A 16,890-nucleotide genomic window follows, 5' to 3' on the forward strand; every position below is an offset into this window, starting at 1 on the left:
GGGCTTCAGACTCCTTGGAGATGCAGTATGATATAGTAGAAAGAGCATTGGCTTTATAGTCAGTCTAAGTTAATATTTTTAGGTTCTGTTTCTTGATAGCTGTGTTACCTCAGTTTACTCACTTGCAAAACAGAGATAGGAAATATTCCTCACCTCCTAAGATCATTGTAGAATTAAGTGATATAATATGTTTATGAAGTGAAGTATATAGAAGGCTCAGAAAAAATAATTAACCTTATATCTCTTAGTTCCCTCAGGCATAAGGCTAATTATATCTCTGTCTTCTCCCAGGCTGAAAGGGGGGCTACATGGCCTGGCAACTTCTGAGCCCAAGGTCAGAAAGTACCAGTGATGGGGAAGAGAATGTCTACCTCTAGAACCTGTACCAGGGGAGCAGATCCAGAAGGCACTGCCAGTCTGTGGAGCTGCCTACATGAGCCCATGTCAACAGTGGGTTCCCCAGATGACAAAAAATTTTAGGAGCCAGGCCAGTAGCTCTGGGACAAGATGAGCTTAGTCCTTCCCATACCTCCAGCTTGTGCCCTTGATGGGAGGTGGGAGTTGACAGTGGGTGTGCATATCTCCTTATTACTGATTGTGCCCAAACCTTGCAGAAATGATTGTTGGACAAGGTCATCTTGAACTCTGTGTTGATTTTCCAGGTTTCCTTGTTATTTTACCCTGAGTTGTTCTCTGGGCTCTTTTTGCACCACCAAACCCTCTATTTTCTCCTCCTCTACCCTCATTGTTGATCCAATCATGTGATTCATTCTTTCATTGATTTACTGAGTTGTACTATGATTGGAGTTTGCATTGCAAGACTTATTTTTCTAATTAGAGCTGAAAGTCAGTTCCAGATAAGTATCTTTTTTTGCAGGAGCCAGAAACAGATCAGCAACAGGTTTTGTTGTATTTATTCATTAAAATTGAGCAATCAGCTTCTCTTTGTTTTATTCCTTTTAAATTTTATTATTATTATTATTTTAAAGGGATTAGAGATAAAGTGGTTTATGGTCTGTCCGGGTGCAACTGCCTATGCTAGATCTCAGAGTTATGACCTTTTCAATTATTTATATTTCTGCCAATATAAATGCTAAGGAAAATAGCACAAAGTAAACATCAGGATGCTCAAGGACCTGTAAATTGTGTGTATGAGAGCACAGGGGGAGGATGGTTCTTAAGGTTTGAGTTTTAGGTTATTCTTGTTCTTTTAAAATAATGTTATTTCTATCATCCTTTTTAATGGATGGTTCCCGTTTTACAGGCAGATTATAAAGGTAGGGACATTCTGTTATTTCTTTGATACAATTGGGGATTTCAGACTTCAGCTTCCCTCTCTCCCCTTTACTAAAGATGAAAATCAATATATGTGTTACAGTGTATGTTCAACTATGAGTGTAAATGTCTGACAATACATGGGGCTGTTATAGTTGAAGTGAGAAATGCTACAACACCAGAAAATTCCCATTCATTGACCCCAAAGTGGGATAATAAGTCTAGTGCTTCTCCAACAGATCTGCCTTTCTAGTCTCCTTCCTTAGCAATCTGCTAGACATGCTAGACATAGACACAAGTACAACATTCCCTTGATTTAAAACATTCTATATTTGCCTATCATCTGTGTGATAAAGCCCACATTTCTTAACATGATATACATGCTCCTTTAAAGTCAAACCCCACCTTTGTTTTCAACCTCATAAATAGCCAGTCTCCCCACATATACAATATACACTCCAACCACACTGGTCTCTTTTTCCCCTAAACACTCAGTGCTTTTGTTTATGCCCTTTCCATTCCTCACTGCCTGGTGAAATCCTCACTGTTCTTCGAGATCCAGGTCATATATCAACATAAACATTTCCTGACCCCACCTATGCAGAGAGATTGTTGTTCTTCCTCTTTTGTTAATACTCCTGTTGTAACATTCACCAGTTTGACATTTTCTAATTGTTAGAATTGTTAGCGGGCATTTATTTCTCCTCTACCAAACTGGGTTAGGGCCTATGTTCTTTTCGCCACCCAAAAGCAAAGGCCTAACAATGGATGTCTGTTGAATGAACGAATGAGTGAATCATGAATATATTAGTAAATTATTTAATTGAAGGTCCAAGGTATGAATACTGGAGACTGCATTTAGGCAGAGCCCAATCCAAGGATATACTAGGTCTGTCTGGCAAGAGGATCACAGAGAAAGCAAGATATGAAAGTTTGAGTTTAGTAGGAATTTAGAATGATGAATCATTCATTTAACCAGTGTTTAAACTGAGCACTTGTCCTTAAGGAGTTTAGAGTCTGTGACTAGGGAAAATGAACATCCTTGTTTTCTTAGCTCAAACAGCTTTTCTAACAGGGTAGCTGTGCTGTGTGTTTTTGGTCACTGATAATAAATCCAAGTTTCCCTTCTTTCCCAATAGCCCGGAAGTTGAAGAAACTTGGGAATCTGAAACTACAGGAGGAAGCGGAGGCTTCGAACACCACCAGCGCCACTGAGGAGCCAGCCCAGAAGCTGACAGTGTCACATATTGAAGGCTATGAGTGTCAGCCCATCTTTCTGAATGTCCTGGAAGCCATTGAGCCAGGTGTGGTGTGTGCTGGACATGACAACAACCAGCCTGACTCCTTTGCAGCCTTACTCTCTAGCCTCAATGAACTGGGTGAAAGACAGCTTGTACACGTGGTCAAGTGGGCCAAGGCCTTGCCTGGTAAGGAAAGTCGGGGCATGGGATGTGGGAGATCATATTTAGTGAAGGCTCCTTTGGGCCAAGCACCATGTCTGTTTGCTTCCCATCCATTAACTCATGCAATCCTCACCATAAACTTGTGAGGGAAGAGATTGGTAGAAATGCCTACATTAAAAATAAGGAAACTCAGAAATCAAGGAGAAGAGCAACATTATCGAGTATCCCATATGCCTCACATCAGCACACAGCAACCATGTTTCTATGTTCAACCCACAGATTTAGTCAGCAAATGTTCCCATAATCATAGATCACATAGACATACCCTTATATACCTTAAGATGCTCTTCTATATGTACACACACAGGTTCACCCCAAAGATAATCTTGAGCCTAACTGATATTCTGTCTTTAATATTACTTGGAACCCATACCATGGGAACTCTTATAATATGGTATGATAGAAGGAACATGGGGTTGGGAGTCAGAACAGTTAGGTTCTAGGTTCTAGTCTTAGCTCTGCTGGTAACTCATCATGTGATCCCTTCCCTTTCTGGGTCTCAGTTTTTCCATCTGTACAATGTGTGAAAAGTGGTTTGGACTAAATTGATGGTTTTCCAGTTTTACTTCAAGGAACTCTTGGTGCTCTTTAGACTACCTTAAGGAATTCCCTGGCAGTCCAGTGGTTAGGACTCCATGCTTTCACTGCTGAGGGCGTGGGTTCAATCCCTGGTCAGGGAACTAAGATCCCACAAGCTGCGCCATGCTACCAAAAAAGAAAAAAATAAATAATAAATAAAATAAACTACCTTAGTTAGCATCATCATAGTGGAAGGGAACATTAGGTGATAGTGAAAGAAATATGAAGTGTTTTTCTAACTTCTGCATGGATACCTCCAGTGGTGGGGAACTCACTTCCTCTCTTAGCCATCTGTTGTTTGGAAAGGTCTGATTATTAAAATATTGGAGCTTAAAGAAGCCCCAGAGATCCTCTATCCAACGATTCACTAACGTTCTTTTAGCAGCTAAACTCTTTGTTTCTCAAAAACATGGTACACAGATCCAAGTGGAGCTGGTTGATTTAAAGCCAGTGACTCTCCCTCACTACCCCTAGAGAAGCGTCAGATCACTCTTGCAGAATCTTAGGGCTTCAGGGAACACAATTTGGAAACAAGAGAAGCATAAACTCTTTAAGGGTTCTCTTAATCCTAAACTTCCATGATTGAAAGATTCTTTTGAAACATCAACAACAAAACCTCTCCTTGTGGAGTCAAAGATTAACCTGCCATTTAATAATAACTGTCAATCAGATGGGAATTTATGGTGAGCAGAGCAGTTTCATATGTATTACCTAATTTGATCCTCATAAGAATCCTGTAAAGTAGGGATTATTTTTGCTGTTTTATAGATAAATACACTGAAGCTCTGAGAGGTGATGTGCTTGCCCACAGTTGCACATTCAGAAGGTATCAGGGCCAGAACTTGAGCCCAGGTCCCCTCCTAACTCCAAATCCCCTCCTCATCCAACTCTACCCATAGTCTGTGTAGCACCCCTGGAGTTCTCTAGCCTCGGGCTTTACAGTGAGGGACCAAGGCTTTATCCAAGGCCAGTTGGGTCATAATGTGGACTTGCTGCCTTGGAAGACATTGCATGTTGACTGTCAAGCCCCCTTTTTGTCTTTCCAACTCACAAGGCCCAGTTACAGCTACCAGATTGTCCTTAACTCCTTCCTAGCTTGGAAAGCTGAAGTTGACTAGCCAGTTAGATCCCTGGGAAGAAGGCCCAAGGACTCTGGCTGCATATACACTGTGCCAAAAACAGAGAGTTCACACAGGGAAGAAAAAAATACAAAAAAAAAAAAGAAGAAGAAAATAAAAAGTTGCTTTAATTCTTATCACTTCTTCAGCTGGGTGTCTTGATGTCATGTGTCTAACAGAGATTCAGTTTAATCTTTCCAAGCAGTTGCCAGACACCTTAATGTCTCATTTTATAGGATAGAACCTTTTATTATATATGATTCCACTTAATCCTCATAGCAGTCCTATGAATCATAAGGATTTTAACTACCATTTCAAATGATAAGTTTCAGAGAGGTTAATTAACTTGTTCCATTTGGTCACTTAACAAATGCAGCCAGAGCTTGGGCTCACACCCTCTGAGTTCTAGTTTGACGGTCTTAATAATAACCTGGTGCAAATTATTATGGCACAATTTGTATAACTGGGAGCCACTGGATTTCCTCAGCCTAACCTCCAGGGTGGGGAAGCCCTTTCCTTACATTAACAAGTCTGCAAGTTACTATCAGTTCACCATCTAGCTTGTCTAAGGAAATGATCTCTGACCCTGAGTAATTTAAAGAATAGCTTCAAAAGAAAGCCAAGTACCACATTCATTAGAACTGTTACTCATATTACCAATAATCACCTACTAATTCAAGTTATTTGCTCATTGAACATATTGAGTTCCTCTCCTTTGAGAGGCACTGTGCTAAGTACCTACTCAAATCAATTTTGTTGTGAAGTTTTCTGTGATAGTGATGATATATGTAAATTGCCTACTATAGCACCTGGCACATTAGTAAATGAGAACTATTGAGGGAGGGCGAGTAGACTGTATGTACACAGTATATTTATAATCAGATGTATCTGGCTTGGAATCTTAGCTATACACTAGTTGTGTGACTGAGCAAATCACATGTCTGCAGTACTTGTTTCCTCATTTGTAGAGATGGTAGAACAATTGCTACCTTGCAGATTGTTATCAACACAGAAATTAGATATAAAGAGCATCTAGTATAATAGCTGAAACACAGAAGATGCTCTGTAAATGGTGGGTCATTATTATCAAGCTTGAGTGCTAAACCACTAAAATCATTTTAAGCTGCCACTAGTTTTTCCTAGAAGCTCATTCATGGATCCCAAAGATGAATTGTCTTCTTTGAAGACCTTGGCTGTCAGGTGCAATAAAGCAGCAAAGATTTCCTAACTGACCTTTCTTTGGGTATGTTCTTCCAGACTAGACATGAGACTATAGGTTTGTACTGAAGATTGCTAAGAAATGATGTTGATTGGATTCTAGTGAGAAAACAGAATCTCAGGTTAGTCTCTGCTCCCTAACCTGTTTGGTGTGTTTCATAACCTGAAACCATGACTTCTCTCTGTTTCTCCAAAACAGCCTAATGCAGCGCCAAATAGGTGTTGAGTGAATGAATGTATGTTGAAGGAAACCTGTAGGCTGGAACTACTGTTTCCTCAAGTTGTCCCTTGATAGCCGTACTATCTGAGCAGGCTGCTTCAAAGGCTGGGCATTAGTGGGCTAATTTTCCTATAGGTATAATCTGATTACAATACCTAACTCTGTTCTCTAATGCCAAGCCTTTGAAGCAGCTATGTTGTTGATGCATATACAGTAATTAGGCTTGAGTTCTAAGCAGCTCTCACTAAGGACCATTAATTAGTATTACAGCCAAACTAAGCTTTCCCTTTTTCTCCTCTTTGTTAGTTCTCTGGCATCTCAGGGAGGGAAAAATCATCAGTATTGACGGCTTCCTTGGTATTTGTACAGTTTAATCCTCATCCCCACATGAACCCTCATATTCATACACTCACCAACCAAGGCTTTCCTTGATTCCCATTGCCTCCCACACCAGGGGTTCAGGGTTCAAGCTCCCGGGCCCCCTCCCAAAGAGATTATTTGATGTTCCATGCTTGACCCTGGCTTTTTGTCTCCTACTGGAAAGAATCAGTCCCAGGTATTCTGTGCTACAGAAGGGCTTCAGGCAGGAAATACTCTGGAGTCTGAGGCTCCAGCTAGTCTGTTAGCAGACTAGCTCCTGTGAAGATGTGAGGCACACGCCTGGGAGCTAAGATTGCAGTCAAGGGTGGTGATGTGAGGAACTCTAGCATCCTGATGTCTGGTAGGCTTGGGACCTAAAGGAAAAAAGGGTAAATGGGAGGGGGGGAGTGTGTGGCAAGAACCAACCAAACAGAACAATGTGTCTAGATAGTGTAGACTTCAGACCTGAGCCTATGGCTAAGAAAAAACTCATGACCTTGGTAGTTCTTGAGCTGTGTTGTTCAGCAGTAGTATGGGAAAAGCACTGAAGAAGAGAATTAGAACACCTGGGTTCTAGTCCCATTTCAGCCACATACAGACTGTATGAGCTTGGGGAAGTCAGTTAACTTCTCTGGCCCTCAGATTCCTTGTTCGCAAAATAAGTGTCACATTGCCCACACTCTAGGGTAATTGTGAGGGTTAAATGAGGTCATCATCAGGAAAGTTAGAAGCATTATCCAAATTCATGTAAGCATTCCTAATAAGGTAAGTAAGACAAAATTTCAGATAATTATGGATCTTATAGGGAGAAGATAAATGAGGCACTGGTAGGGGATGAGCTCTGAGGTGTTGCTTTAAGTATCCAACTATTTGGAAACCTCCAGGAGAGCATAGCCATATCTGTTCTACCTATGTGGAGGCAGCATCTGGGAGCCTCTGTTCTCTGAGCTTAAGGGAGGTAATTTGGAGATCATCTATAATTCTCACTTTATGAAATGAAAAAAAATGAGGGTCCTAAGTCTAATTAATATTTCTCAAATGCCTACTCAAATATCTGAACTGTGTTATATATTAGAGAGGAAAAGATGAATAAGAAGGGAATGGTCCCTGTCTTCAAGAAGTTGTAAGTCTTACCGAGGAGACAGATATGTGCATAGATAAATTCCAGTACAGTGTAATGAGTGCTATAATTGGACGGAGCTACTTAAGATTCAGTAAGATGGTAAAAGAAGAATCACTAGGTCTTCTGTTTGGATGAGTTGGAAGAGGCATCACAGAGGAGGTAGCCTTTCAGTGAAGACTTGAAAGATGAGTAGGTGTTTATCAGATGGAAAGCCTGGGGAGGGAAGAATGCATTCTAGGGAAAGGCAACTGCCTGTGCAGAGATAACAGAGATTTAGAGGCATGATGTGTGTGTGTGTGTGTTCAGCAAACTGTGGGTTTTTCAGAATAGCTAGAACCTAAATTATGAGAAGGCAAATGGTAAGAAATTAGTCTAAGAAAGCAGATCATAAAGGGCCTGTTTGTGTATAATAATGGCAGTAGGCAGGAATAGCAGTAGAGTAGGAAACTAGCAGGGCCAGTTATTTGTTGAATAGAAAACTATAGAGAGGAAGTGGGAGGCAAGAAAAGGGTCAGAGAAAAGAGATGGAACCTGAAGGTAGTGTGGAGACGGCATGGCTGTCAAAGGCACTCCACCATATGCTGATATGTAATAGTATACCTTTCCCAGGGTTGTTAGAAGGTACAAACAAGATTACAGCTAGAAAAGAGCTTTGTAAAGTGAAAAGTGCTGTTCATGTGAGAGAAATGATTATTACACTGCATCTTTGGAAAGGCAGTGAGCCTTTCTGAAGGTCAAGGCTTTGGAATCAGACTGGCTTTGGAACTTGATCTGCCAATTACTAGCCTTATGATCTTGGACAAGTTCTTCAACCCTTCTGTGACTCACTTTTATTGATTCCCAGAATGGGAACAATAATAGTATACACTTTATTGGATTCTTGTGAGGATTAAATGAATTAATATAAGTAACATGCTTAGAAAAGAGTTAATTCATTGTAAGCAGTCAGTAAGTGTTAGATTATTGTTCTCTTCCAATGGACAGTGCACTTTTTGCCTCTGTTTCTTTTGAGCAGCTCAATGAAGTAGGGAGTACAAGGAGTGTTATCCCCACCATATAGTTTGTTCTCCTCCTGTTCCCCAGCATTGATGGCCCCTGGGGCTCCTCAAGGGCAGCCCGAGTGCCAGAAATTCTCAGCCCAGCAGAGTCCCAGACTTCACTCAGCCCATCAGTGCTCAGTCTGACCACTGCCTCTGCCCTATCTCCAGGCTTCCGCAACTTGCACGTGGACGACCAGATGGCAGTCATTCAGTACTCCTGGATGGGGCTTATGGTGTTTGCCATGGGCTGGCGGTCCTTCACCAATGTCAACTCCAGGATGCTCTACTTTGCCCCTGACCTGGTTTTCAATGAGTAAGTGCTTATGGGTACAGAACTCACATAGACACAGACCTCGTTGGTGGTGATGATGGTAATGGAAGTAATGGTGAGAGTTGGTTCATTTGACCTTTAGGTGAGGCAGTAGAAGCCCAGCCAGCCTGCTCAATCTGAGGTGGCTTTGCCTGGCTGAAGGGCCAACTGGTAGGAGGGAACAGGGGAAGGCTGTCGCTTTTCCCAGTCAAGACTCAATCCTGGTAATTTGGCAGTGCTTCTGACCTGCTTTTACCTTATCTCAGACCCTCATGTCAGGGTCCATTTTCTTCACTCTGAGCAACATAGGGAGTGAACAGAGAGACTCTAGTTGTGAGGGCTGAAGTTCCTTTGGCCCCTTATGCTACCATCAAAAGCTACTGCCAGTCACCATTTGTTGAGAAATTCCTTTGTGCCAGGACCATACTAGATATTTTCCTAATCCTTTCTCATTGAGCACTCATGAGAACTTGATTTCCCCTTTAAAAAATTTTAATGGATGGGGAAAATTAGGCTCAACAAAATAAAGTGACTTACCCAACAACGTCAAACAGCTAGTGCATGTTGGCAACAGAATTCAAAGTATGGCTGTGTAACTCTTAGCTCTTATACTGCCTCCTGATGATAAGTGATGAGAAAGTGCAGCTCCACCATTTTCTGGCCATGTGACCTTGGCCCAGCCACTTCCCTTCTCTTAAAAACAGTTTTAATAAATGCTTGCCCTGCCACCAGCTCTATTTACCCTTCATGAATTTGGCCAAGAGCTCAGGTTTAAAAATTGTACTTTTCTCAACTGAAACCTCTTTTCTGTTATTTCCTACATCATTGTCTTTGGGTAAGACCCTTACCTTCCCTGATCCGCAGTTTCCTAATCTGTTAATAAAATAAAACTTTCTTAAATGGTTTTGTTATGACAACTAAAATAGGAGCTAATGGATGTGAAATGTCTATCCAATAATGGGCAAGAAATAACAAAGAAGTACCTTTCCGATACTCTTTTCCTAACAGTGGTAATCTGTTCTGTGTCTGCTATTTGAGGTCCCTTGTGGCATTGTGAATGGAGCTGGCCAGAAAAATCCTCCCAAGAACTTTGAGCTAGTCTCACCACAGAGAATCCCTTTGGTCAGGAAGGAATTGACCTTCCCTCCCCTCTAGCCCTCTAACCCAGAAGAGCCTTAAAATAAAATCTACAGGCCAGTGGTTCCTTCCAGTACAGCAGTGCCATATGGGGGAAAATAAGCGTCCCCAGCTGCCCTCTTCCAACTCAGCCAGCCCTGGTAGCCAGAAGCTAAGAATAACCATTAAGCTTTTGGCACAACCTGCTTTGTGGTTTCCAGATCTCCACAGAGTTACCTATGATGCCATCTTCTGGAACAGGCCTTAAAAAGCCCTCTTCCTGTTCATCTCTCAACCCACCTTCTTGCTGCCCTCCAGTGATTAAATCAGCTACTGGGCACCTGCACTACCCTCCCCATCCAGAGCCTGAAGACCTTTGGACCTTTGCAAGGTGATAATTGGCTATTTTCTAAATCTTCATTTCCTTTTCCACCTCTGTGTAAATATGTGGCACCCTACATCAGCTATCTGGTCCACTTCCATGTACCTCATCAAAAGGTACCACAGGATTCCCCACAGAGTCAGGGTCCTATATCAAACCCCAGGGCTCCTCAAACAGCAGACCCCCTTCCTCTTATAGGAACCCACCATGTTAGAGCTCTTAAAGTCCCTAGAATCATCTAAACCAATGTTTCTCAACAGGGATGCTGTTGACATTTTCTGAGGAATAGTTTTTCATCGTTTAGCACATTCCTGCATATTGGAATGTGTTTAACTGCCCTGGTACCTGCCCACTAAATATCAAATAGGATCCTAGTCACTATGACAGCCCAAACTGCCCCACACATTTCTAGTACCCACTAAGGGGGCAGGACCTCTCCAGCTGAAAGCCACCAGTTGCTGCTAGCCTCCTCAAGGTACCAATGGGGAAACGGAGGCCTAAAGAAAAAGACAGGGATTCTGGGCCAACCCATTTGCTGATCTCTCTGACACCAAACCCTGTCATCAACCCTGCTTTCTTCTTTTCTCCTCCCCTCTTTGTGGAGAACACAGTTTGTGAGGGTAATGGACCTGAACCCTAGCTGTGTGACCTTGGGTAAATTACTGAACTTCTCTGAGGCTTATTCTCCTCATCTGTAGAATAGTGAAAAGAATCATAATGGCACTTTCCAACATATCATTTTTTGAGCAATTACTATGTGGCAGGCACTGTGCTCCATCATTTTTTCCAATGTTGGTCTCCTCACTTCTCCACTCTCGTTTAATCCCACCTACTTCTGCTCACCTCCTGAATTCCATTCCTGCCCCTTGCTTTCTACCTTCTGCACTCTATCCCTTTCTTTCCTCTAACTGTTCCCTATTCTATTTGCTTTTCTCCCCAGGTCTTATTCCTTTCCCCTTTGAATTCCTTCCCTTGCCTTTCTCCCCTCCTTTCTCCACCTTCTCTGTTCCTGGGGTCTGCAGCAGTATTACAGCAATTCTTCATGTCAGGATTACAATTTCAATGGTAAAAATATTGCAGTCTTGTCATCAACAGAGGCTTGGAAGCACAGACAGACCAGAGCAAGGCCATGCCCTAAGGCTCAGCAAATCTTATTTTTAAATTCCTTAGGGCGAAAGAGCTTGGAGCAGCATTGTTTTGGTCAGTTGACTTGTGATACTATCTAAATGCTTCCTTTTTCCAGTTGGGTTCCAGCCTGCATTGAATATTTCTACACTATCTGCCCCTTCCTTTCCCTCTTTCTCCAGGCCAGCCAAGATCTCTCTGAGATAGTGTGCTGAGCTTCCATCCAGCCAGTACCAGGCCTGCTCAACCTGTGAACGAGGCTAGTGGTTTGGGGACCAAAATGTCAAACCACAGGCTTCAGACCCAATCTGGGAGGTCTTTGTCCTCACCACTTAAGGAGTGTCAAATTCCCTTTCCTTTCTCCACAAGATATAAAATCAATTTCTCTCTCACCCTCTCCTCTTTTCCTCTCTCCCTCTCTCCTTCTCTCTCTCTCTCTCTCTTTCTCTCTCTCTCTCTCTCTCTCTCTCTCTCTCTCTCACACACACACACACACACACACACAATTTCTGAAGTGCTGAAAACCAGGAAGGTTCGCTAGCAGGAGGATGCTGTATCTTCTCTTATGGGCTTGTCATGGCCAGTCATGGAACAGAGAGGTTGCTCCCCCCGAGAATCTGTCCAAGCCTTGGCCACTTCCCTATATAATTTATAGGTGATAATGTGATGATGTGTTCACAAGTCACTATAATAAAAGCAGCTCACATGTGTTTATAACTACCATACTGTGGTAAGGAACAGCCAGTATATGAGGGAGTAGGCTCCGCTTCAGCAGGGGACATTTAGATTTGACATTCAGAAATATTTTCTGGCTGAAACACATTTAAAGGGACAATGGGGAATCTCCTTTTCTGGAAGTTTTTAAAGAAATGATTAAATTTCTAATATGGGAAGTGTGGTCACTTGGGAATCCTGAGGTCCTTATGTTAAGAGATGATTTCTAAGGCCTGTCTCCTAGAAATCCTCCAAGTTTGAATGTCTGGGAGGCAGGTTCTGGCTCTGGCTGCAGCTGAGGTATTAGGACTGTAGTCAGGGAGACCATGTGCCAGACCCATTGTATTCATTTGGTTAGGCTTTCCTGTCCCTGTGTCAGGAAACAGGAGGGGAACGGGGACCTGGAAATTCCATGTGCTAACCCATATCCTGGCCAGGGAAGATGAGTAGTTATCAGGATATCACGATTTTGGAAAAAAAGAACAACTTTGTTCCTGTCACTGAAGCACCAGCAAGAGAAACAGCAAGCTCTTCTTGGAGAACTTGGAAAGGGGAGGGCAACCAAAGACATTCTCTCTGGGTTTATTGTAAGCCTTTCCTTACTCCTCTTTTTTCTCTGTGTTTCCTTCCCAGGTACCGCATGCACAAGTCCCGGATGTACAGCCAGTGTGTCCGAATGAGGCACCTCTCTCAAGAATTTGGATGGCTCCAAATCACCCCCCAGGAATTTCTGTGCATGAAGGCACTGCTGCTCTTTAGCATTAGTAAGTGCCTGGAAGGGCAGGGAATGCCCCTAGGGGCATAGGGGATCAGAGGGGAGCTGCTTTTTTCATTAAAGGATTATTGGGAAGAAGCCAGCTACTGAACGTTTCCCTTCTTCTTTCATCCTCCCTCCTCCACTCTCCCTTAGCATCCTTTTTCCTAACAAGGATGAATTTCATGGCTAGAGACCAATTTCTTTGCTAGAATTCAACCTCCATTAGATCCCCACTTACCCCCAATCTCTCTCTGGTACAAGGCCTTTTTGTCTGGTTTTAGCAGGTCTCTGAATTTTTCCATAGCTTCTACCATAGAAACAGGCAAGGACCACCTTATATGTCTTGTAGGGCAGAAGGGATTGCCTCCTGGAAGGAATTTCCTCTTCTGCCAAAAAGAGAAGGTCTGTGTAAGCAACTCAGACAGGGCTTATTTGGCAGCCAAGGAATATTTCTTTAATGTCTCTTCTAAGCAGAGTGCTTAGCCTCTATGAGGGAGAAAGGAGACAAAATTTGATATTCAAGCCCACGTGTTTTAATTTTCTAATTCAGAGCCAGACTGTGAACAGCGTAAAACCATAGGTCCTAAGAAATGTGTAAATGAGAAGTCTAGAGAATGGAAAAGCTCAGTAAATTTTATTTACTTGATACCCTACACACTGGGTCCAGCTAGCCTTTTCCCTAAGACCTTCCTGGCAGACTTCCTGAAGGTCCCAGGCATATAGGCCTCAAGTGACAGGAAAGCAAGTAGATGGTTCTCTCCCTGTGGGGGTGGGGGTCAAGTTTGTGGTCAGAAAACTTGGTGCTTTATCTAATGCTCCTTCGTGGGCATGCTTCCCCTCCCCATTCTGTCTTCATCCCACATCAGTTCCAGTGGATGGGCTGAAAAATCAAAAATTCTTTGATGAACTTCGAATGAACTACATCAAGGAACTTGATCGTATCATCGCATGCAAGAGAAAAAATCCCACATCCTGCTCAAGGCGCTTCTACCAGCTCACCAAGCTCCTGGACTCTGTGCAGCCTGTAAGCAAACGATGGAGGGTGCTTTGTCAGGGAGAGCAGCCTGATAGAGCCAAGTGATAATATGCTCTTCTAAGGTCTGGCACCACCTGTTGGGAGGTGTTTCCATTCCCCTCTGGCTTTGAGTGTGGTCCAGGAAGAAAATTCAATGAAGAAGAACGGAACACAGGTCACAGTGTCCCAGCTGGATGTTGTGAAAGAGGTGGAGGAGTTGAGAACAGAGCAGTTGGGACTCAGAGAAGGGACTTAGAGTAGATAAGTTCTCTAGGCAGACAAAACAGATCTGGATGTTTTCCCCCTCTTCCTCGAGTCATGTGCGTTTGTGTGTGTGTATGAGAGAGCGAGTGTGTGTGTGTGTGTGTGTGTGTGTGTGTGTGTGTGTGTGTGTCTGTGCTGGGGAAAAGGAACACCCAGTCTTGAGTCAGAGAGCTTGCAATGATGTAAGAGATCTCTTGGGAGCCTTCAATGACTCCCTGGAGACAATTTAGTGCACATGTGTGTGTACGCACGTGTGCACACACGCACGTGCTCGCGCGTGCGCACGCGCACACACACACACACACACACAAACACAGGGAGGCCCAAGGACATGGAAGGAAAGAGGAGGAAATCAAAGAATATGGGGATAGACCCTGACAAGAAGCCAACTCCTTGTCAACTCTGTTTTCTCCCTCTCTTATTGTCCCCCTGCAGATTGCACGAGAGCTGCATCAATTCACTTTTGACCTGTTAATCAAGTCCCACATGGTGAGCGTGGACTTTCCAGAAATGATGGCAGAGATCATCTCTGTGCAAGTGCCCAAGATCCTTTCCGGGAAAGTCAAGCCCATCTATTTTCACACGCAGTGAAGCTTTGGAAGCCCCCATTTTTTCACCCCACCCCACTCCCTTTTTCAGAAATCTTCTGCCTGTATTAACTCTGCACTACTTCTCTGCAGTGCCTTGGGGAATTTCCTCTACTGATGTACAGTCTGTCATGAAGATGTTCTTGAGTTCTATTTGCTGGGCTTTTTTTTCTCTTTTGCTCCTTTCTTTTCTTTGCCTCCCTATCTGACCCTCCATGGCACTTTCAAACTCTGCTCCCTGCTGTGGCCCTTATCTGTGTTTTGAATGCTGTTGTATTTCTTTAAATCTGTGATGATCCTGTGGCACAGTGTCAAGTTGTGCTTGTTTATAGCACTACGCTGTATGCCAGCCATGCAAACGTTTACTCACCTAATGCCACGTGAAGTTTAGAGAGGTAAGAGTATCTGGGAAAACAAAAGACAAACAAACAAAAACAAAAAAAATTGCTAGAGTTTTGCCTCTTAAAAAATGTAAAAACAAACAAATCCCTGAAGAGACCAACAGTAAGTAGAATAAAGTGAAAATTGCAAGCCCATGGGGAGTCACTGCTTTTTTTCCCCAAACCCTCTCTCCCTGGGAGACTTGATTTTCTGCCAATGGCTATTGCAATTAGAGGGCAGGGTGACCCCAGAGCTGACATGGATGGGAGGCAGATTTAAGAGAGGACAGAGAGGACAGATGGATCACCAGTGCCTGCCCAGAGCCTTGGCTCCTGAGGGCTAGACTGCTCAACTGCAACGCAGTTCATGGTACTGAAAAGTGTACTTCTTGTTTGAAAACTTGTCTGTATGGCCTCCCCCCAGCAGTCCCTATCTCTCTCATTCTCTGCCTCCACCCTCAAACTGACTTTCAATAGCTTTTCTAAGAGCTTTGAACTGAATGTTCTCTTTAGCCAAAACTTGTCCACTTCCACTGAAGAATCAGACCAGCAAGAGGGAGAGGGAGAACTGACCTTTTGTAAGTCACCATTCCGATCCAGGTCTGCTTTCCCATTTGTGGCCCAGGGAAGAGATTGGTGCTGGAGTCAGAGGAAAAGGAAGTGGTGGCTTGACTGTTTTCCTGCTTAGGACACTGAAAATTTGATCCCTCTTTGCCCCTACCTTTAAAAGATCTGAATGTTTGTTGCCTGACTCCATACAGCTTCAAGAATCATCCACCCTCCCTTCAGTGTTTTGTGGGCCTGAGCTTCACCAGGCTGCATTACAGTCACAGTGGTGAAGCTTGTCCACTTCCTTGGGCATGTTCACAGACTCTCTGCTAAGAACTCCCACCACTAAGAAGGCTAGCAAGCCAGCAATCTTGATGTCTATCTCTAGAGGCCAGTAGGCTCAAAGACTTCTTAGCAAATGTCTCTCATCAACTATCAGATCTCTGGAGCCCTTAGACAAACTGGAAAGGAGGCATCAACGGGATTAGACAAGCTGAGCGTCTTGGTCTTGTCCCCCAGAGATGACACCTTCCCACAAAGTGGAGAAATGCCCACTTCCACCTTCAGAGCAGCTAAAGGGGCTACCCAGATCAGGGTTGAAGAGAAAACTCAATTACTAAGGTGGGAAGAATGAAGGCACTAGAACCAGAAACTCTGTAAATGCTCTCCTTGCCACCCAGCATATCCACCTGCAGAAGTCATGGGAAGAAGAGAGAAGAAACCAAGAGAAGACTGACTACTAAAGTAAAAGTCTTCAGAAGCAAAGTCTAAAGCCAGATGGGCACCATCTGGTGAGTTTACTCATCATCCGCCTCTGCTGCTGATTCTGGGCTCTGACACTGGCCATACTCACTCAGACTCCCCACCTTTGTTGCTGCCTTTCAGCCAGAGGAAGCTGAAAGATTGAGATTACAGAACTATGGCCTCCGTTGGAAAGATCTGGTTGGTGTGGCTCCAGTGGGCTGCGACCCATGAACTCGGTGTGTTCCTGGGATACTGGTTTCATATAGTCCTTTGGCACACCTCTGTTCTGTTGAGTTTGTCCCCCAGTCGCGAGTACAGGGGAATGTCCACCTACTTTCTCATCTTGGCCACTGCCTCCTCACTTAGCTCTTAAATTCATCTGCTAAACAAGAAATGGCCAGTCACCAAGCTGCCCATTTCAGTTGGTTCACTCTACTTGTCGTTGAGAAGATAGTTTCTGAGTGACATGATATGATCTACATGGGTTTCCTCCCCTGATTTCTGTTGATATTAATAGCCAAATGAACTTGCAAAACAGCTTCTTTAAATAA

General features: G+C 43.4%; 1 protein-coding gene and 1 long non-coding RNA gene across 2 annotated transcripts in view; one reads left to right on the top strand and one right to left on the bottom strand.

Moving 5' to 3' along the window:
• LOC102979424 (androgen receptor) overlaps positions 1 to 14,858 on the top strand; it is a 96,918-nt gene extending 82,060 nt beyond the window's left edge. The window contains exons 4-8 of the mRNA XM_055081588.1: positions 2,415 to 2,702; positions 8,565 to 8,709; positions 12,677 to 12,807; positions 13,667 to 13,824; positions 14,515 to 14,858. Coding sequence (XP_054937563.1) covers positions 2,415 to 2,702; positions 8,565 to 8,709; positions 12,677 to 12,807; positions 13,667 to 13,824; positions 14,515 to 14,670 — 878 coding nt within the window. The 3' untranslated portion in view covers positions 14,671 to 14,858. The remainder of the gene's footprint in view (positions 1 to 2,414; positions 2,703 to 8,564; positions 8,710 to 12,676; positions 12,808 to 13,666; positions 13,825 to 14,514) is intronic.
• Positions 14,859 to 15,046: 188 nt separating this feature from the next.
• Positions 15,047 to 16,491, bottom strand: LOC114484714 (uncharacterized). Its single transcript, XR_003677906.1, has 3 exons — positions 16,449 to 16,491; positions 15,620 to 15,685; positions 15,047 to 15,071 (listed from the first exon to the last, which is right to left on the bottom strand). It is a non-coding gene; the product is annotated as an uncharacterized lncRNA (long non-coding RNA).
• Between the last annotated feature and the right edge of the window lie 399 nt (positions 16,492 to 16,890).

The sequence above is a fragment of the Physeter macrocephalus genome, chromosome 21 (assembly GCF_002837175.3).
Source record: "Physeter macrocephalus isolate SW-GA chromosome 21, ASM283717v5, whole genome shotgun sequence".
In the NCBI taxonomy this organism is placed as follows: Eukaryota; Metazoa; Chordata; class Mammalia; order Artiodactyla; family Physeteridae; genus Physeter; species Physeter macrocephalus.